Below are 21,851 nucleotides of genomic sequence, written 5' to 3'. Positions count from 1 at the left end.
ACACAGGTAATCAGAAGCCATGAGGAGCTTCTACAAATCAATAAGAAGACAACCCAATAGAAAAATGAGCCATCAACATGAACAGGTAAGTCAGAGAAGATAAAGCATGAAGGGCAAGAAAACAATAGGAACAATGATTTGGGCAGATGGCCATTGGGAGACCACAGATCTTCACCCAGACCTGCAGAGCCACCCAGGGTGCAGTGGAAGTACAAAGTGAGACGGCCATGTGGGAAAGTGGTTTGGTGTTGCCCAGTAAACCCGCACTTGCTGACCCTGGGACAGAGCAGCTCCACCCTCAGACTCTAGCTCAGGGGCACCAGGACACGTGCAGCACTTTTCGTAAGAATCCCAAACCACCCAAAGGTCCATCTGCAAGAGAAGGTTAAATACATCTTGTCAGCTTCCCACATGAGCTATTAAATAGAAGTCATAATGAACAATAAACCCATAAAGTAATATGAATTCTGGATACATAGTGATGAACGAAAAGGCCATTCAGAGACCACAAACTCCCCATATATGTGTGATGCGCTTTTATAAACCTCAAAAGCAAGCATAGCCACACAGTACGTTTGAGCATCCCTCCACATGCATGCAGCAAAGCCCCCATGGAGGCAGCAGAGCACATGCCAAGTTGAGGGGATTAAGGGGGTGGGACGGCAATGGAGAGCGCAGGCAGTCCTAACAGCACTGGTAATGCTGGAGATTGCAGGGTGGCCGATGGGCTCGTTTTAGGGTTAAACACAGATCTCACTGTCTGCTTAATTTAGATAATTTTTAATGGGAGGAGTGAACAGAGAAAGAGAGATCCCACTAAAGGCTGTTAAAGGTTACCCCTGGGTACAAACGAATCCGTGAGGCTCACCTGTGCTTGCCCCCCCGCCCCCCCCCCCACGCTGCCCATTAACCCCAACTCCCTCTGCAAACCCTGCTCAGGCCCCATCCCACTCCCCCCATGGCCACACCTGGCCTGGTTTCTTGTGAACTCTCCTCGGCCTGTGCCACCACTGGCTGCCCTGCCGGCGCCCCCTTCTCTGCCTGCACCCCCTTCCTCGGCGCCCGCTAGGCCACCCTGCTGTCCCTAGAGCCCACATGCCAGCCCTGCCCCCCCACCTACTGGCGGCTCGCCCCTGCACCCTGGCAGCTCCCATCTGGCACGCTCTCGGCGGGGGAGGGGGGACACTCCTGGGGGACATGCTCCCAGGGAACCCACCGGATCTGCACGCACCTCTCCGCCTCCCTTCTGGGGGCGGCTGTGACTCCTCATCTCACTAACCTGCCCAGCAAGTGACACACTGCTGGTTGTAGCTCAGACACTTCAACAACCACTGCCATCCATAGGGACGCCCTGGGGCTGGGGCTCTCTCTGCAGGCCCCCCACCCCCACCCCCACCCCCACCCCCACCCCTCAGCTGCCAGCACTGCCTGAGCAAAGACCGGAGCACAGGCCAGAGAAGCTGAGACATTTGCCCAAAGGTGCGTGGTAACTACCCACTGCCTGCAAGGGTGGCTCTCCCACCCAGCAAGTAAGCTCGGGCCACTCCAAAACCAACAAAGTCAGGGTTCTTAAGCATCCTAGCCCTGCTCCCTTCTTGCCATACAGGACTCCATCACGGGATCCCCCAGAGCCCCCATCCAGGGTCCTTGTGGGGGATGCCCGTTCCCCTTCTGCCACGATCCTGTTCCCGGTCCTCCCCAGGAAGGGTGAGGCAGGTAGAGAGCAGCCCCTGCTCCTGCCCCAAGAGCTTGGGGGACGTGGACAACTGCAAACACCAGACCGCTCTGGACAATAGGGGGCTGAAAAACAGAAAATCCCAGGGGGTGGAGCTGGTCCTCAGCAAACCGCCCTCTGTGGCCCCTCGGGTCCCTGAGGCAGCTAATGAATCGGGAAGCCTGAGCTTAGGGCAAGGGTGGAGAAACCCCGGTGAAGACACTCGGTGGGGGGGGGGGGGGGGGGGGGGGGAGGATGGAAACAGAGAAGCCAGAATGCAGGCTGGCTCTCTTGGGACGCCTGCCTCACGCCCCCCAGGAGGCCCGCACATCCTAGGGGCGAGGCCAGGCCTGGGAGACAAGCTTCCTGGAGCAACAAGGGCCTACATGGGAAGTCTTCCTTCAACAGGCTTGAAAGCAGACACAGACTGAGCCACACTCCCCACTGCCCTGCACCCGCTTCAGTTCTTGGTGGACTGGAGGCCACCAGCCCCTCCCCCACATGCCTACAGAAGGTAGACTGGGCTGTTGGGGCTGCAGACGTCCACATGTGGCGCTAGGAGCTCCCAGGACAGCCCATACGGGCTGCACGTGGTGCCTCTGAGAAGTCCACGGAGGGCACCAGGCCTGCAGACCACATGGGAGGGAGCGAGGGGGAAGAGTGAATCCTGAGGTCCCCCTGGGACACAAGCTGCAGGAGTGCAGAAGACTCTTTGGAACCTCCTGAGACTTCTGGGGCTGTTTGGGGTGAGACTGGGAGAGGGTGCACCAGCCAGAGCCTGAAAAAGCAGGTTCCCATGACAGCTGGAGTGGCCTGAGGATGGTGAGGGGCTCAAGGGTCACCTCCTCTCATCAGAAGAGGATTCGGGAATCAGAAAACCATGAAGGTGGCACTGCCACCAGGGAGCTAAAGTGGAGCTTGCAAGGGGCTCTTCTCCTGCAGACTAGGGTTGGGAAGAGCCAGCAGCCCCTCCTCACCATGATATGGAAAATGTGTTGCTCTAAGGTCAGGATCAAAATCCTGTGAATAGGAAATACTCTTGGCACGCGGCTACCCGGTGTGAATTCCAGAAAAACGGCACTTGTCTTAGGGCAGCACACCTGCTGCCCAGGCAAGCGGAGGAAAACAGCCACACACTCCCTCCACGGCCTCCCTCAACACCTGGCCGTGCGGGAGGACTCAGGGCTGGAAGGAAGCTTCCAGAGACCACCGGAGGGTCATCGGTGGGGACCAGGGACAAAGAACTTGTGCTCTGGAAGGCCCCTCGGAGTAATATTTGGAGAAAGTGAGGCTCCTTCTATTTGCCTGTTAGAGGCCTACTCGTGTTTTGTTTCTTCCTCAATTTCTGTATTTTTGTTTTTCCAGGAATTTATCCATTTCACTTAAGTCACCTCATCTGTTGGTACGCAGTTGTCCACCTTATTCCGTCATCATCATCTTTATCTCTCTAAGTCATTCCTGACATCACCAAAGTTTCCCTCCCTTTCCCCTGGTCAATCCCCTCAAAGTCTGGCCATTTGTCCGCCTTTCCACCAACTGGCTGCCGGTTTTGCAGGGTCTCTCCGCCGCCTCCGGCGCGCTCCACTTCGGCTGCAGTCGGTGCTTCCCGCCCCTGCCCGTGTGTAGTTTGCTCTTCCGATTCCTGACGGTCCCACTAGGTTCCAGGGGTCGCCTGGACACCGCCCATCCTGCGGGGGGGGGGGGGGCTGGTGCGTGTTCTCAGCCCGAAGCCGCTGCTTCCTCCAGCTTCCTTCCCTGTTGGCTCAGCGCACGTCCACGCTCCGCGGGCAATGGGGGGGATGGGGGGGATGGCCGGCGGTACAACGGGGACGGCGGGGAGGCGAGCCGGGACAGCGAGGGGAGGGGGAGGGGGCCGGGGGACAATGGGGGGACAGCGGGGGGGCAGACAGCGGGGGGGCCGGGGGACACGGGGGGGTGGCCGGGAGGCAGCGGGGGACAGAGGGCGGGGGGGAGCCGGGGGACACAAGGTGAGGCGTCAGCAGGAAGGCAGCCGGGCACGGCCGCGGACCCGAGCGGTCACCGCCGCGGCGGCCGGCAGGACGAGGGCTGGCACCCCGCGGGCACAGGTCACGGCCCCGCAGGCCCGACTTCGCTCGCGGGGGGTCACCACGACACCCAGTCGCTGAGCGAGGCCCGGAGGCTGCGGGGGCCAGGGAAGCCTGACCCTCCGCCCGCGCCCTCCTGCCCCAGCGGCCCAGCGCCCTCTGACCCCGCACTGCGCACGGCACGCCGGGACTGTGGCGCTCCGACGCTCGCGCTGTCTGCCGGGACTCGTAGTCTCTTCGCAATGGGCCTCGGCGCGTGACTACGCTGCGGACGGCGGCCCGCGCGGCATGCCGGGACTCCTGGTTTAACGACCCCCCGGGCTTTGGTGCACCAAGGGACTCGTGGGACAGGGGCGCGCGGCCTGCCGGGAAGTCGCAGTGCATGCCGGGGTTTCTGGGCGGCGGCGCGCGCTGCACGCCGGGACCGCAGCCCCTCGCCGTCGGCGTCCCCGGGGCCCATGGGGCGTGGCCACAGTGTTCCCGTCCGGGCGGCCCCACGCGCTCGTTCCCAGGGCGCTCCGGGCACCCGCGGCCGGCGCCGCGTCTCCCGCGTGGGTGTGTGTTTACACGCGGGCCCAGCGACGCACACGCGCGGCGTCACGCGACGTCAGACGCTGTCCCGGAAGTCGGCGCGGGCCGGGCGGCGGGTGGAAGCCGGTGCCGGAGCGCGAATTGCCGGGCGGTCGTCTTCGCCTCCCGGGCCGGGGCCGCCGTCCCGCCCGCCCGCGATGGGCGCCGGGCCCTGAGCGCCCAGTCCGCCGACCTTCCCGCAGCGACCCCGCCCGGCCGCGATGGAGGCGCCGCCCGCGGGCCGCGTTCCCGCCGAGGGCGCCCCGCCGGCGGCCGTGGCCGAGGTGCGCTGCCCGGGCCCCGGGCCGCTGCGCCTGCTCGAGTGGAGGGTTGCGGCGGGCGCGGCCGTGCGCATCGGCTCGGTGTTGGCGGTGTGTGAGGCCGCCGCCTCCGCGCAGCCCGCGGGGTCCGCCCCTGCCCGCGCCGGCTCTGGGGGCTGCGTGCGCGCCGAGCGCAGGCTGAGGTCGGAGCGTGCCGGTGTGGTGCGGGAGCTGTGCGCGCAGCCGGGCCAGGTGGTGGTCCCCGGGTGAGTGCGGCTCGGGGCTGGGGTCCTGGGCCGGGGCGAGCTGGGGAAGCCCGGCCCGCAGTCGGCACGGGAGACGTCGGCGGCCTTCAGTTGGGTTCCCCGTCGCCGAGATCAGGCGCCGCCCGCGGGGGTCCCGCAGGGGCTTCCCCTGGGGCTTGGCGTCCGACAGTCCTTTGCTCTGGCCTCCGCCCCTCCCGCCTGGCTGGCACTGGCTGCGGCATCTGCTCCGCCTCACGCCCCGCCAGACCTCCCCAGGAGCCTTGTGCTGTGTCCACCTCGCCCCAGCGTTGTTTGCAGAGGGCACCGCGGTCGTGGGCCTGGGGGTCAGGGGCGCAGGCTGCCGGGTGAATGCAGGCACTCTCCGCTGAGCTGTGGCTGGCGTCCTCGGAAGGGAGAGGCTGGTTGGGCCGTGCTGGGGGCGCGCTGGGGCGCGCTGGGGCACGCTGCCGTCACTGCTTGGAGGTCAGAGTCTTCTGACCATCCCGGGCTGGAAAAGCCATGAGCCCACCGTTGTGGAGGGAAGCCCAGTGCTGGTGTCGCTGTGTAGGAGATTCCTGAACTGAAGGGCTCTTTCTCCAGTGACCCAGATGAGGCCAGGAGCGCCCGGACTAGTCAGAGACCAGTTGCAGCTGGTTAGTGAGAAAGTCCCCGTGCGGTGCTTTGATCGCGGCCGCAGAACTAGCAAATCAGAGTAACCCTGTACTTAGCCTCACCCGTCAACCACGTACCTCCTCCAAGAACAAGTTCTCTGTGCTGAGAAGTTTTCTTTTTTTTTCCGTGTTTATGGTGTTTGAGGTTTAGGGGGTCTCTCTGCTGTGGTTCCTCCTGGGCCTGCGATGATCGGGTTCTCCTGGAGTGCGGGTGGGGGTGGATGCAGGGAAAGCACCGAGCAGCCAGGCTTGCCTGGCCGGAGCTGTCCTTGTCCCCACCACCACAGCATCAGCAGGATTGCTCCTGACACATCCACGGTTATCCTCAGGCTGCAAACAGTTAGTTCTGGGAACTGCTTCTGGTTGTGGTTGACTATTCTGATCTGTAACAGGATTGTATGTTTTTGTATCTGTGCTCAGGTAGAGGTAGGAACCGCACCCTTGTCCTGGGACCAGGATAGGGTGGGCAGGGTGGGCAGGCACTAGGGTCCCAGGGGTGTTGACACGTCCAGCACCTTGCCTTGCTGAGCTTCTCAGCAGCATCCTCCTCCATGCTGCTCTGTCCTTGGGCCGAGTCTCATCCAGAGAGTCCTGGGGTGGGGAAGTAGACAGAACGTCTTCATAATTTCCACCCGGAAAAACAGAGTTGAAAATATTCTGGCAAGGCACAATCTGTCAAACTGAACCTGTTAATTATCACTTTATCTAATGATGTCTTTCCTTCTCACCTGTGTGCTTTCCTGTCTGTTGTCATTCAGTGGGAGATGGTGCAGTCCCCAAAGGAAGATCCATGAAATAACCTGGGAACAAGTGTGGTGGTGGGTAAGGACCAACGGGGGTAGGGGCAGGTGTGCGTGGTGTCCACCCAGCTCCCTGGGCCCCCTGGTCTGTCCACAGAAGAATGTCTCCATCAGCCAGGGTCTGGGCTGAGTGCTGCCGGGCAGGGTGACGGTACCAGGCTTGCTTCATAGGCTTGAGGATGAAAGATCAGAGAAACTCCTAGGGAACACTGAGAGTCCAGCCAAGATTGTAAAGTAGAGTTAGGTTATATAGGGTTTAAAATTCTGAGTGCAGTCCACTTAGCGCCCCGAAGTGCTCATCTACAGAGGTCTTGCCTTTGGAAGTAAGGAAGTTACTTTTCCATCCTGGTATTGACATCTCTGATGAGCTAGCCAGAACATTCTTTCAGTTAAATGATCTTATCCTTCCCTGTTGACATCTGCACTATTTAAAAGATTACTCAGTTAAAAACTCTTTATGTCTAAAATTGGGAGAATTGTCACTTTATTTAATTGAACCCACTAAACAATCTGTACTTCAGATGAATTTGTGTGGGTTTTTTTTTTTTCCAGTTTTCACTTAACTACAAAACTATTGGCCTTTTAACCAACTTTATTTGATATACATGCATGGTTTATTTTTATTGCAGTTCTTTGGATTTTTAGGTATCTTTTAAATAAAGACGTTTGAAGCAAATGGGTTTTGAAGCATGATTGGTCTTAAAACTGATGGGTATGCTTTAAGAGGTTATAGCATGTGTTACCATATTTATTTCCATTTTCATGTTTAAAGTTAATTTCAAAGCATATAATATGAAATCAAATATCTGGTTACAGAAGAATGGAAATCTCTAATTTCATGTGTTTTTTTTTTGAACTGCATGAATACTGATAGTAAAGCCAAAAATGATAACAAATAATGTAATAATATGTCAGTTATCTCAGAAAAAGTGCTTTTTTTTTTTTATTTTGAAGAGTGAGAATCTAGACAAATCAGTTTCAAAGTATTTGTGTGGTATCTCAAAAATATATAATTTCTAAAGGTTGTAAGTAGATCTTACAAACTTCTTAGCACTTTATATTTACAAAATTCCTTAGAACTTCAAGAACTTGAGCTAAATGTTGACCTATTTAGTCTTTGTATTTTGAAGAAATTTAGAAGACATTCATGGCTTTATGGTGATGCTGTGGATTATGGGTGCTGGCTTCCTCCTGTCCTCACCGGTCTCTCATGCTGGTGGTGAGTCGGCGGGGGTGATGGAGTTCAGTGTGCTGTGTGCGATGGCTGGTGCGTCCGTGCCCTGCGGTGCTTTCATCGGAGTGTGGTGGGGGGTTGGAGAGCGGCTACTGCTTTTTAAGGCTGGAAGCATTTAAAATTGCAGGGGTGCATCCTGGAGATGATGTTGAAATTCTGAGGCCGTGAGTCCTCCCCTGCCTGTGTAACCCAGCAGTGCAGGGGAGCCTTGGTGCCCCTTGCTTTTGAGACTTGGTAGGAAAATAGAGTTTTGTCAGAGAAGTCTTAGTAGGCCACACTGGCCATACATCGAGTTTTAAGAGAATTCTGTAAAGAATTGCTTTGTGGAATCTCAGTAGCTAAGTCTGGAGATTTTTTTCTGATAATGGGAATGGGTGTTGCCCACTGTTTTTAATTTAGTTTCTTCCGATGATTTGGTTTTGTCTCTTACAAGCACACTCAATCACCAGGCCAGGGGTGGCCGACGTCGTCTCAAGTGCCCTGTCCTGGCTCTGAATGTGCCCAGCTTGAATGGCTGGGATGGTGCTTCAGTCACCACCGCTGCCCTGTGGCCTGTCGCTGGCCCATCACTCAGTCAGAGCAAGTGTACGTTTTCCCTTTTTTGTGAACATAATTCCAGGGCTAGAGAAAAGTTGCAGGAGTAGTACCAAGAGTCCTCATTTTCCTTCCTAGGGTTGAGGAGTAAGCTGCAGATGTGATGTATTTTATCCCTAAAGCTTTCAGTTTCCTAAAAAATATTGTCTTAACCTAACCATCATATGATGATCAGAATCTGAAATAAGGTCCATGCAGGGCTATTTTCTGCTCGTTAGATTTCCCTCTAACGAGCCACTCTTGTCCGAGGAAGCACAGGAAACCCCAGATGTGTGTTAGGGTCATCGTCAGAGCTCCTGGGTCTCTAGTGTCAGGTGGCCCCTCCTCTTCAATCTCATCATCAGCTGGTGGCTCTGCAGACTGGCTGGCCACCCACTCATGTCGTGCTGTGTGCTGAGGCAGGACTTGCTGGGGCCGAGTGTGTCCTGAGTGGGCCACTCAGGCAGCAGGTGTCCCCAGTTTGTCCTGTTCTGCTTTGTCAAGGTGGTGGCTGTCATGAAAAGGTACTAATTTTCCTGTTGTTATTGTGGAGTATCTTGTGAGGGGTACTTTCTTCCTCAGTAAATATCTTTAATTCTCTCATCCAATGGCATCTTGATGATTCTTGTCTGAATCTCCTGTATTTTAATCAGGATCATCCAGTGGTGACTTTCTCCAGTCTGTCACTGCTTTTCCTTTTTTTTTTTTTTTTTTTTTTTAATTTTTATTTATTTATGATAGTCACACAGAGAGAGAGAGAGAGAGAGAGAGAGAGAGAGAGGCAGAGACAGAAGCAGGCTCCATGCACCAGGAGCCCGACATGGGATTCGATTCCAGGTCTCCAGGATCGCGCCCTGGGCCAAAGGCAAGCGCCAAACTGCTGCACCACCCAGGGATCCCTGTCACTGCTTTTCCATTTCTGGGTTGGTTTTCTGCTGTAAGAACAATGAATTGAACCATGTGGACTCTTGGGGTCCTGTTGTTTGTACTGTTGTTTGTCCTGATGCTCCCGATGTCCCAGGTTTGGCCTGGAACTGACCCCGCAGGCAAGACCCCACCAGTCTGAGATCGTGGCCGTGTTTTCCAACATGAATGGTATTGGGGCTCCTGCTCCTCAGCTCTGGAATCCTCCATTTCTCCAAGAAGTCCTGCTTCCTTCTCATAGAGAAGGCCCTTGAGGAAACAAATCTGGGTGCACGAAATACATTTTCCCCAGTGCCCTCATACTGAGCTGTGTGTGTAGAGTGGGGGGACGTCCTTGAGCTCTCCTAACCCACCAGGAGGAGGGAGGGGTCTGACCCGACATTTAGCAGCGCAGAATGCAGGGCACCCAGCTTCCTGAGGCTCTGCTGTGCCTGGTACACCCATGCCCTCTGGCCTTCCCGTCACAGCAGACACAAGCTGATGCGCACAAAAGATTCGAGAGAGCTTGAGATGTGTGTATTTAGGGGGAAATAACTGTTTCAGAAATTGCATTTCATGATTTTTCTGTCGGTTTTTTTCAAGGACAAACCAGGAAAGTTAACATTTATTGGTGACTGACTTGAAGTTCTGGGGCTGGCTCCTGGGCCGAAGTGTTTTCTCTAGAGTGCCACTCCCCTCACGGGGTCGCAGTAGTGGCTATTTGTGGGGTAGAGGGGTAGAAACACTAGGATCACTCCCTGCCTTTCATCCTTGTCTTGTGTCAGTATCTAATTTTCCTGTATCTGCAGAGTTGAAATCATCTTATGCTGAAAAGGGACGTTACTATTATTTTTTTAAAATACTCTTTCCCTGGGATGCCCAGGTGGCTCCGCAGTTGAACACCTGCTTTTGGCTCAGGGCATGATCCCGGGGTCCTGGGATCGAGTCCCGCAATCCAGCTCTCTGAGGAGAGCCTGGCAGGTGTGGCCTTAACCCTGATGGATCCAGTTCTGATATGATGCTGTTTGGCTTGGGGGCCACTTTGCTAGATGTAGCACGTTGCATCTTCTGACTTGGGTACTCTGAGGAAGTTGCCTGCATTTTGTCTTGCATCGGACGACTTGCTTGCCACCTCCTGTCTCCCTACAGCCTTCCTGGTGGGCTCCCCCACCTGGACCCGGCTCACCACCACATCCATGAACTGCGACAAGCACTGCCAGGGTGAATTCAACTGGAGACCTTGTGTTTAAGTTAAGCAAATACAAAGATCCTCTTAATGTTCATAAATACGGGGTTTTGGACTCTTAACACTACAGTTGACTCATATGTCAAGGAGGGTAGACATCAGAATTTTGAAATGAAGGCTTTTTATAAGGGATTACATTCGTTTGTGAGTTATCTGCATCTCTTACACGAGTCACATGGTGATGACACGCATGTGGTGTCACCATGGAGGGGTTCCTAGTAGAAGCTCACTTCATGTGCTAGTCATTGCTCAACATGAAATATTCCTTCAGATCTTTGGGTGATTGGACTTGACCCGAGTATCTCTTGAGAGTGGGGGCCTCCATGCGCCTGTCTCCCGGCCGCCCTCTGACTGTTTTCCTCCTGGGGATAGAGCTCTGCATCGTCCAGGACAGGCTTACAGGATGACACCCCCAATCTGTTTGTCATCTGAACAAGACAGGCAGAATAGAACCCTTTGACCCTGGCATGGAAAGTTACGGGACCTTCAATGTGACCCGTAGGTGAAGGACTTTTAGTGAAAGGTGCATATTCAGGCCACTTGCAGGGGCACGTGGAGTGGTTAGCACATGTGCCCCCACCTCGTATTCCTGCCTGACTACCCGCCTCTCTGGTTGCCTACTGGCGGCAGACTCTGCCTGGGACTCAGAAACCGGGCCACTGCCTCCCCACTCCTGTCAAGGATGCTGTGTCTGCTGGATCTTCAAGGTACAGCAGTGGAGGGTATGCTGTGTGTCACCCAGAGCAGTGGGAGCTGAGGGAACTTTGGGAGGAGGTGCAGCTCTGGGTTTGGGTCCAGACAGAAGGATGAGGCGGAGGTGGTTGAGTAGCAGGCTGGTCTGAGCAGAGGAAGCCCCTGTGTTGAGGGGAGAATCCAGCAGCACTTGGGAGCACTTGGCCAAGCCTGTGGGTCCCAGTGGCCGTGGAGTGGCACAGGGAGGAGCCAGGTCTGCAGGGTGACAAGAAGGCAGGCTGGCATGCCACCAGCTGTCAGACTGTCTTAGCCCAGGTTGCCCTACATGGGTGACCCCACAGCGCTCTGCTGACTGGATGGTGCTGAGGACGCAGCACTGAGCTGCAGCACCGTGCCCAGGGTGCCCCCTGTGCCTCGCTGTGCTGCGCTGCCACGTGGCCCTTGGAACGGTCACCAATAGCTCTTCATCACCAAGTCTGTTGGCGTTGGCCTCGTTGGCTGGTCATCGGCCGGTGTAGATGTGCATTTTAAGTTCATAGTTGAGTGAGTTTTGACATGTGTGCCTGAAAACCACCACCCTGCCTGGGGTTGAATCCACTCGGGATTCTCCTGGGAGCACTTACACTGACATTCCTTTTCTTTCTCAAAATGTTTGTTCCCTGGCATCTGTTGTCCTGACTCCCAGCCTTTGTGAGCAGTGTTTTTATTTCCGTTTTTAGTTGATGTTCTTTTTCCTGCCTATCTCTTCACTGTTGGGGTTCCCCTCAGGCCTGCCTTCTGTTTCTATGAGGTGGTTACATCCTGGCCTGGGACCCACAGTCCATCACACCTGTACTCCCGCCCTGGCCATGTCCAGGCATGCATGGTGGCTGGTGGTGCCTCTACTGCCCTTGCTCTGTCTTCCCGGCCGACTCACTGGTCCTTTTTGTCCCTGGTCCCTGGCAGGTTTCTTCCAGAAACATCCCAGAATGTCCACCACAGCCCCATGTCTCTGGGTTCACACTTCTCCCCGCATTTCCTGCCCGTGCTGCTGAATATAGAGCTTGTCTGGTCAGCCTGCTCTTAGCACCCTTGCAACACCACCTGCGGGTTCTTGGTGCTACATTCAGGGTTCCCAACTGTTAACCTCATAGCTGCTGCTTTCACCTTGCTCTTCACTTGGGACATCTGAAGCCTGCTGCCCCTCACCTGTGCAGCTTGGTCTCACCTGCCCTACCCTTGGCCTGCTTCCTGTCACCTTGTGGGGGGCCGTCCCAGAAGATTCCTTCTGCTAAAGGACATTAATCCTCTAGAATTTGTCACACCCACCCACTTGAGGTTCCCCTTGAATCATGGTGACTTGGGTAAGACAAAGATTTCTCAAGGACCCAGAACATCTGATAAATTGGACTTGATCAAAATTTAAAATCTAATTTTCAAAAAACACTTAAGAAAATGAAAAAGCTGACTACAGAATGGAAACACCTACCTCACAAAGCATTTCAAGGTATTATTGGTTGAGCTAGAGACACCAAACACATCTTCAGGTTAATGTTTCAGGAGAGATTGGTGAAATCCTCCTGGTCAGGTGTTGACATTCCTGAAAACATATTCCCCAGCTCATAAGTTTTACTATAGAAATGAGTAAAGTGGGATGACTGGGTGGCTCAGTGGTTGAGTGCCTCCCTTCAGCCCAGGGCATGATCCCGGGGTCCTAGGATGGAATCCCGTGTCGGGCCCCTGCATGGAGCCTGCTTCTCCCTCTGCCTATGTCTCTGCCTCTTTCTGTGTTTCTCATGAATAAACAAAGTCTAAAAAAATAAAGACACAAAGTGACACAGAATTTTAAACTGAAGACTGGTAAAAGAAGACTCAGCATTCCAGGGGGCAAACAGCAGACTTTTGCCAGGTTCCAGAAGGCCTGACAAACCCTTCAGTAAACCCATTAGCCAACAATTGATACACACTTTTGACTTTTGGGAAAGTGCAGGTCTGTCCTCTTGCCAGCTCTGCTCGGATCCTGTCAGTTGCCTTCCTGGCATGTTGCTTCTCCTCCTGCTTGCAGGAGAGCAGGACAGGCAAGGGTGGGGCCCCAGCAAGATGCAGTCTAATTGCAGGTTGCTGGCAAGGTGGGCTGCTCTGTGGGCAGCTCCACGGGAGAGTGTGACCCTCATGTGGCAGGAGCACGGCCAGGTATCCGAGCGAGGGCTGATTTGGAGGTACCTGCCATAACAGCCATGATGCAAGAGTCCTGGACCCTGGCTGCCACTTGATGTGGGTGGTGTGGGGTCAGAATAAAGGGTGAAGGGGCTGTCATGCAAGGATGTGTGTGGGGCTGGGGATGGTTGGGTGAGGTGCTGCAGAGCCAGCCAAGTGCAGAAAGCCAACCGGGCCGTTGTGTCAAAGCCAGACCCAAGTGCCAGCTCCAGCAGCAGCAGCAGCAGCACAGAACCTGGTGGTGGAGGATTGACAAGATGCAGGGTGCCCAGACTGGAGGGACAGTAAGCCGGAGTGGCGGGGGAGATGATGGGGACTACCCTTCGGCACACAGATCCTCCGTTTCAGGCGGGCAGCAACCTGGAGCGTGAGGATGTCTTTGACCGGGCTCCACACAGATGGGGAAGCTTTGTGTGGAGCGGTGTGGTCCCCTGCAGGACTTGGTTGAAGATGGGAACATGGGGCAGATTTTAGGTAGAGGTTTAAATGGTGCTGAAGCTGAGCGAGCACAACCAGGAAGGGGCTAGAGTGGCAGAGCACATCCCTAAAGAGCGCCAGCACCTGCCACCTACCAGCACTGTGGTTTGGGGTCAAGCATGGGCTGTGAACACAGGGTAGCAAGTCTGGGCCCAGCCATTGGAGTACTGAATGCCTGGTTGTGAGTGTCCAAGATGGGAAGGGAGTAAAGGGGCCCTTGGTACGGGGTACCCATTTGGTACCTCTGTTAGCCCTTGGAAGTCCTTTGTGGTCCAGAGCTCTGAGGCAGTGTGGCTGAGGAAGGAAAAGTGTGTGGCCATCCATTCTGTGCATGGCACTCAGTGGTCAGCCAACTCTCGGGCCTCAGGGTGTCCGTGTGCTCTGTGGCCTTTGTGAGGATGCACCCAGCAAGGCCCTACTTCGCAGACACTGGCCTGACGGGTGCTCTCGGGCCCAGGTCTAGATGAGGCTCAGTGGGATCCGCAGACCCCCATGGCACTGAGTTACAGGGCCCTGGAACTCTGACCACTCAGCCTTTAGTTTTGTATGCCACTTGCCCTACTTGGGACCAGGGTTTGATACAAGCATGCAAAGGAAATTGCCATTTCTGTGTTGGTAAAAACCAGAAATATAATTATAGTTCTATCAGAAAAATGTCTGTGACTCATAGCTTCTCTGTGGACTGGGGACGCTACATGGGAGACAACATTTATCAGTGTTATCCCAGGTTGCTCCTTGCTGTATTAACAGCAGCTTCTGTGTTTATAATTTATCGGAAGTGTTAGAGTGGGGCTCATGAGCATCCCAAGTCCCCTCTCCTGCCAGGACGTCCCTGGTTCCTCCAGCTGCAGCATATGTGGTTCTGTTGTGTTTGCATGAGAGAGATGCGTGGGTGAGAAGCCCCTCTGCTTCACAGCCAGGGGCAGGGCCCTGCTGGGCAGTGCCACCTGCCAGGAGGGAGCTAGAAGTCACTGGGAGAACCAATGTGGGACCTGGAGGTCTATATGCCCCCTGGGGTTATGTGGAATCCAGGGGTTGTACTTCTCTCCTTCCCTAATATGGGACCATTTTCATCTCTATTCTAGGGCGGTTCTGGTACGGTTGGAAGGATGTAGCCACCCGGTTGTCATGAAAGGCCTGTGTGCTGAGTGCGGCCAGGACCTAACCCAGTAAGTACTGGCCCCTCGGGCTGGAGGGCGGGGCCTCTGGGCATTTGAGATGGGGTGACCTACGGGTTCCAGGAGCCTCCACCTCTGATGGCACCCTCCTTATCTGGCGACTTAGGTCCATCTCCCAGGGAGGTGTTCTTTCTGGTTTTGTTTCCCTAAGTTCCGAAGGCACTGGAGAGGTCTGATACTCACCCCCGTGTGGTCGGTTTGCTCTCCTTTCAGCCAGGCAAACGGCACATCTGTGATCAGCCCACGCCTCACTGCTCCCGGGTCCCCTTCAGGTCCCCCCACCTCGTTCCTGGGCTCCTTTTCCACCTGTGGCAGGCGGTCACCCTCGGTAGACTTGCTGAGCAGCATGGACTGTCCTGTTTTGGGGGCTTTCATGTTTTGGGGCCTCTGTTTCAGTGCGGCCATCACAGTTCATTTCCAGGAGATGTCTGTGAGAACTTTCCCATCTGTTCTCAGACGTCAGCCGTTTCAGCAGCTGTGGGCAGAATGAAACTGCACTGTGCTGGCCGTGAACTTCCCCTGCGTGTCAATTAAAATCGTGCCCTCGACGTCCTGTGTGCGTTCTGGGTATAGTTCTTCAGTGTGTTCATCTCCGTGTGCCTTCTCCTGCCCGCAGGCTGCAGAGTAAGAACGGGCAGCAGCAGGTCCCTCTGTCCACAGCCACTGTGTCCATGGTGCACAGCGTCCCGGAGCTGATGGTGAGCTCTGAGGTAAGTCCTGCCTCTGGCAGAAGCTAAGTGTCAGAACATTTCCTGGGAATAGCAAGGAGCATCCGTGGGCCTCTCACTACACAGAGGCTGACTGAGGAAGGTACCAGGTCTGTCGCTGTGATGGTTTCTGGGATAGCCACTGCTGAGACAGGTGGTCTGTGTGCACTGGGTGGCCCACCTGCAGTTTCTATCTTTGCCAAAGGGTTCTGCCCACTAGGGAGGTGCCGGCCCCAAGGGGTGTTGTGGCCGTGTGGTCTCCCTGGCGCAGAACGGGAGGCTGATGGACGGGAAGGCATTGTGCATGCTGCCGTGTGAAGAAGAGTGTTAGGGTGGGGGGCAGGCAGTAGCAGGTGGTGAGAAGTACTTGCAGCAGGCAGTGCTGGCGGAGTGGACGTGGTGTAGAAGGAAAAGACATGCGCTGTGCGCATCCTCATGGAAAGGCTTGGCAGGGCAGTGCTTCTCTGGGGTGGGGCAGATGTATGTACTTGGAACCCTGTTTACTTCTCCCCCGTGTCCAGGGTCTCGTGGGCAGTGCTGGTCAGAGGCATCCTGACACCTTGTATTCAGGGGCCGGGTGAGGGAGGGGTGTGAGGACGGAGCTTCTCCTGTGATGGGGAGGCAGGGCAAGCACCTGTTATTGTAAGTGGGTGAGACAGTTTCAGCGTTAGTTTTACCAGATTTGTGCTCTTGAATGATACATACCGGCTCTATTTTTTGTGGGAAAGACATGTCAGATACAGGATTCTGGCTTTCCTGAATTTTAAGCCAAATGTAAGTATTTAAGAGTGTATGGGGGATCCCTGGGTGGCTGATCGGTTTAACGCCTGCCTTTGGCCCAGGGTGCAATCCTGGAGTCCCGGGATCGAGTCCCGCATCGGGCTTCCTGCATGGAGCCTGCTTCTCCTTCCTCCTGTGTCTCTGCCTCTCTCTCTCTTTCTCTATGTCTATCATAAATCTTTTTAAAAATTTTTAAAAATTAAAAAACCGTGTGAGTGAGTGAGACAGACAGAACTGAGAAGTCAGATAAAAAGAGAAGAAAGTGTCCCCCATTGTTGCTGCCATGACAGATTATCGCTGGCCTGTGTGCACAGCCCTCCCAGGGCTGGACGTTGCAGTCCTATGGCTGGCTGATCAGGACCAGGGGTTTGTCTATAAAAATAGGAACTGAGCCAAGGAGGCATAAGCAATGCGCAGCCCAAGGCCCCTTCCCGGAGGAGGCTCTGTGCTGGCCCCGCGCTGGCCCCAGACGCCACTGCGTGCCCGCCATCTCCAGGAACCCCCTGGGTCTGTCCCACGGGGGGTGGTGCCTCCAAGCATGGCGAGAGGTGTGCCACACCCCTGCCACCTGCCTGTTGCTCCTCAGTTGGCTGCCCTCCTCCCTCCATTTTACAGCTCGTGGCATCCCATCAAACCTTTATGGACACAGCTTTCTTTTCATCTCCTTTTTCATGAGTTAACATGTTACGTTATAGAATTAGATCACAAATCATGTCTTCAGTAGTTGGGACCAAACAGAAGCAGCTTGGGTGGCCATGGAGCAGGCCGTGTGGCTCCCTGTGCTGTGTGAGCGCGGTGGGGCTGCTGGCGTGGTGCGGAGGGCAGTGGCCAACACCTCAACTGCGTTTGTTTGACGAACAAAATTGGATTTGGTTTTGGGTCCAGATATACTCACGTCAGAATCTTCCTTTTTATTTTAACTTCAGCAAGCTGAGCAGCTGGGAAGGGAAGACCAGCAGCGTCTACATCGAAACAGAAAGCTGGTGCTCATGGTGGACTTGGACCAGACGCTGATCCACACGACCGAGCAGCACTGCCAGCAGATGTCGAACAAAGTGAGCGCTTCCTGGGCTGGGCTGGTGAGGAGGGGCCGGAGCCCAAGGCCCATGTGTCTGGGGTGGTTTCCCCAAGCTGGGTCTCACTGGGAGGCATCAAAGCATGCTCTCGCCTCCTGGCTCCCTTTAGGGTTCAGGACCTGGAAGCCTTGAGGCCCAGCGGCAGGCAGTGGTGTTGGCAGCCAAGGAGACACAGTCTGGGTGGGGACAAGGAGCTGGCATTAGGAACCTCTAGGAATCTCTGAAGCATTGAGGGTAGGGGTACAGGTGGGTCCTGGATCTGGACTCAAGAGAGGGCAAATGAAGGCTGGGGTTCTCCAGGGAAATGAAGTTTTCAGAGAAAAGTAAAGGGTCGAGAATGGACCCTTATCTCAGTTAAAACTGTTGCCACGTCCCACCTCTTTGTATGACATGGACCCTGAGAAGCCAGATTTCTTCAGGCACCTTCAGGAGGCATGTAATAGTGCCCATTGACACATGGCTCTCTGAAGGCTGGACTGGCCGATCCTGTCATGGACTAATGAGGCCTTGCCAACACGGGAGCCCTCGGTTTGTAGAATTCTTAGCTGTTGGGCCATCGATGCGTAGACTGTGTCAGAGGTCAGGTTGTCAGCATCTGCGGTTAGCGGTTCTTAACTATGGCAGAGCCTGTAGGAAGGCCTCTGAGGAGAGTGCCAAGGCCAGGCCCGTGGCTGGGGACATAGGAACAGGAGAGGTTTGGGCCCAGCATCTGGTGGAAGCGGTGTGTCTCAGGGTTGTGTTACTAACATGGCCTGCAGGAAGTTTGGCTTCGTAAAGAGCCTCGGCAGTGCAGCATCCATGTGGACCCTCTCCCTCAGTCCCGCAGGCACTGGGGGTCTCCTCCCTCACCGCACACTGCAGGCGGCAGGGGCTCCTCTCAGAGCTGCAGAGTGCCATGGATTCATTCTCGCTGAGGTTTAGTCCTGTCTCCCTAAAAGCTGTGTGCGCTGTTTGTCATATCGGGAGATCATGTGTGGGAGCGACAGGAGGTCATTTCATTCCTAACAGCTGTTCTGCTTCCTGAGTGTCTGAGAGTCAGGGGGACTCTGTGTAAAGAGATACTTGCCGCACGTATGTGGCCATGTGTCTATTTCACAACTGGCTGGGGTTTTTGTTGTGCCTTTGAAGTTGGCACTTTTAATTAGTTTCATTAACATTTGGACTGGTTGTGACGTGCCTGTTTCCTCAGCTTGTGTGATCTACAAGCTGAAGACCCCCGCCCCCGCCCCCGCCCCCGCCTGTGTGGACAGGCCTCAGCTTCAGCTGGCCATGGTGGGTTCCATTCTCCCCTCTGCTCACGGCTCACCCGCAGGCCTGGCTCCCATTGGGCTCCCACTGGCACTCAGGTGCTCACCCACCTGCCAGTGACATCTAGAAAGATGCATTTAACTCCCAACTTTAGAGATCCAGACTTGTGTTTGTAAGGATGTTTCTGTTGCACCTGTGGAATAGGGGAATGTGATTCTAGAATTCTACACTAACAGATGTTTTAACATATGCTGCCAGGTTTGACTAGAGTAGGGCTATTAAAAAGTTAATTAGGACCAAGGTCACTTACTTTATTTTTTTTTTTTTTTTGGTTCAGAGTGTTTTTACCAAGGAAATTAATGTTAAACAGGATTAAGAAGATCAAAGTTTAGCTTCCTTAGGAAAGTAAACTAATTCATGTATTAATCGCATCTTAGCAGTTTGGTATTACTAATGTTCCGTGTCTACTTATGGGGCTTTCGAATACTACGTCAGCTTTGGTGCTGTGTTTGTAAGTTAACCTGCATCTTGAAACAGTCAGTGATCTAGACTAAGTTGCGTGGTTTGTCCCTTCAGTGGGTCTCACCTGCTGTGGCTCTGCTACTCCACAGGGGTTAGTGTTTGAGGAACCGGAGACACGCATGTCTTCACTCAGGGACACTTGCTTTATCCCTTATAGAAAAAGGCCACAGACAAAATAGCACAAAGATCTGGTGACATCGCTGCAGCCTGTGATAATGGGGTCCCTTAGTTGTCCTGAACCAACTAAGGCGGTACAGTCCTCGTAGGTGGTTTCTGGGGTGTTGGTTATGTGAAAGTCCCATGGGTGGGAGGCCGCCCTGACGGTAATTACCGTGGGGGGCACTGTCTGGAGGGGTCTTGTGGGGGGCTCCTGCCTTCTCACCAGACATGTGTGTCCTTCCAGGGCATCTTCCACTTCCAGCTGGGCCGGGGCGAGCCAATGCTGCACACCCGCGTGCGTCCCCACTGCAGGGAGTTCCTGGAGAAGATTGCCAGGCTGTACGAGCTTCATGTCTTCACCTTTGGGAGCCGGCTGTATGCCCACACCATTGCAGGTGGGTGGTCCTGTCCTTAGTCACCCGTCCTCAGTCGTGAGTTAACTGCACGTTGTCCATATGGGTTTGGGTTATTTCTTTCTTTTGGTGACACCCTTAAAGATGGAGGGGAAAATCCAGCTCTGCCAAAGTTGACTCCGTCTCAGAGCGAGCTATTGCTTCCCCAGATGGGTGGGCCACTTGGGCTCTGGTGAGGAGCACACTGCAAGCCCGTTTGAAAGTTGCTCAGGACAGCAAGTAGGCAGAAGAATAGAAACTGGCTCTCTGAGCTTAAAGTTTTTTTATTAATTGGTTTGGAAGTGCCCCTGGAGCCACATTGCTAGTGTCCGTCCTTAACCCCTCAAGTGCAGGCAGCACACATCTCGTTTGTGAGTGAATAATGTGATGGCTCTGGGCTGGCCACACTGGTGTGGCGTGTGTGCACAGGCCTTCCTGGGCCACAAGGCATTGCACACTGCGGCGGCTCCACCCAGGGACCGCCGCTGGGCTCTGGTCCACTCTATCTGTGGACGTTGGTGCCTGCATTACAGTGTGGTCCCGGCACCTCCTTCTTTCTTACGGGGTGGCCAGATTAAGTACTTCTAAGTAGAAGTGTTTTTGCAGGTTAGTCCTGACGTTTGTCAATGGAAACGTTCTTTTGAATCCCCATTTAACATGTAACCTTTGTAGGAAATTTTAATCCTGAGCAAGACACCCGTGCGTCAAGGTTCCCTTGTTGTGTAACTGAAGTCACTGTATTTGCCTTTGTCGAGTGGCTGCTGGGAATGTGATTTGAACATGGTGTCACCACTCCATGGAACTCGTGTGCACCCTTTGGGCTTTGCCTCCTGGCCGCCGGGTGACTTGGGCCTTCGCCTCCAGAGCCGTGGCGTCTCTGAATCTCGGTCAACAGGGCCTACAGGGTAGTGAAGATACCACTGATTCTGATAGGAGGGCCAGGGTGGGGTGCCCCTGGAGGTTGAGAGGACATTCTCAGGGGCCCTTGGGCGGTCTGCCTCCTCCCCCTTTCAGGCTGTGCTTTGTACCTTAGGATCCTCATGTCTCTACATTGTCCAGACACATGGCAGGCCAGGGGTCCCACAGCCACCAGGTGGCCGCCTCCAGCGTTGGCCACAGCGTCGCACATAGTAGATTTGGGAGGAAGCCGATGGCCCCCAGGACAAGTGCCCCACGGGGCTGTGAGTTGGGTGGGCCTTCAGAGGGCAGGTCACTGACAGGAGAATTGAGCTTGGTGCCAGGGGTGGATGTGATTGTTGACAGGGCAGCTGGAGGCCCTGCCATGGTTTCTACAGATTCCTCTTTCTGTCCACTTTGTTTTGAAAGTTGTCATTTTCACAGAACGTGTATTTTTAGTATAAGTTTTGATAGTCCTATTTTTGTTAGAACGATGAAGATCCTGGGGTGCTTTTCGTTTATTTTATTGTAGAGACAATTCTGTGAGTGAGCTTCAGGTTTAGCTGCCCAGTGGCATCAGCGTCAGTATGGGATCCGTGTGTTTATTTAGGGGAACGTATGTTGGGAATATTTCCCCTCAGAGTGCGTGTTCTCTGTTAGCACCTGCTGATGATGGGGGTTGGGGGCCCCACAGATGTGAACACCAGAGGTGGCCCTGGAGGAGGGGGACGGGAGGCTTCCCTGCTCAGCGTGCCACCTGACAGCCGTGCGTTCACAGAGCCAACAGGACGAACCATAAAAAGATCTCCAGGGAACATGGTAAACATGTCTGTGAGGGAGACAGGCTGCCCAGGTGCCTGGTGCAGACAGCCAAAGGCATAGGGAAGCTGCATGCACTGGCAACCAGAGCCCCTCATGGAACATGCTGGGCAGAAATCATGTGCTCATGTGTCCATTGCCCAAGACTGCAAGCTCCCTGGGGGAAAATATCAGCTGGTCATATGTCTCACCATTGTTCTGTTTTCTTTTCAAAGGCTTTTTAGACCCTGAAAAGAAGCTTTTTTCTCATCGAATATTATCAAGGGACGAATGTATTGACCCGTTTTCTAAAACAGGGAACCTCAGGTACGTACTTGGCTGTGTTCATTGAGGCAGAAAGTGCATCAGGCTGGCAATCCAGTAATTCTGTTTACTTTTTTTTTTTTTTTTAAGATCTTATTCATGAGAGACATAGGGAGAGGGAG

General features: G+C 54.5%; 1 protein-coding gene across 6 annotated transcripts in view; it reads left to right on the top strand.

Moving 5' to 3' along the window:
- The first annotated feature begins 4,297 nt into the window (after positions 1–4,297).
- The window catches only part of CTDP1 (CTD phosphatase subunit 1), a 59,039-nt gene continuing 41,485 nt past the window's right edge, over positions 4,298–21,851 (top strand). For 4 of the 6 annotated variants that reach the window (XM_038525720.1, XM_038525717.1, XM_038525716.1 and 1 more), the window contains exons 1-6: positions 4,557–4,876; positions 14,734–14,817; positions 15,443–15,536; positions 17,240–17,368; positions 19,563–19,713; positions 21,642–21,732. In XM_038525720.1, the coding sequence (XP_038381648.1) occupies positions 4,572–4,876; positions 14,734–14,817; positions 15,443–15,536; positions 17,240–17,368; positions 19,563–19,713; positions 21,642–21,732 (854 nt within the window). In that variant the 5' untranslated portion in view covers positions 4,557–4,571. Of the gene's footprint in view, positions 4,336–4,556; positions 4,877–14,733; positions 14,818–15,442; positions 15,537–17,239; positions 17,369–19,562; positions 19,714–21,641; positions 21,733–21,851 lie in introns of those variants that run through there. The other 2 variants (XM_038525718.1, XM_038525719.1) reach the window with 2 other exon arrangements.

Source organism: Canis lupus, chromosome 1, assembly GCF_011100685.1.
Source record: "Canis lupus familiaris isolate Mischka breed German Shepherd chromosome 1, alternate assembly UU_Cfam_GSD_1.0, whole genome shotgun sequence".
Taxonomy (NCBI): Eukaryota; Metazoa; Chordata; class Mammalia; order Carnivora; family Canidae; genus Canis; species Canis lupus.
This window is presented reverse-complemented; position numbering and strand designations above follow the sequence as displayed.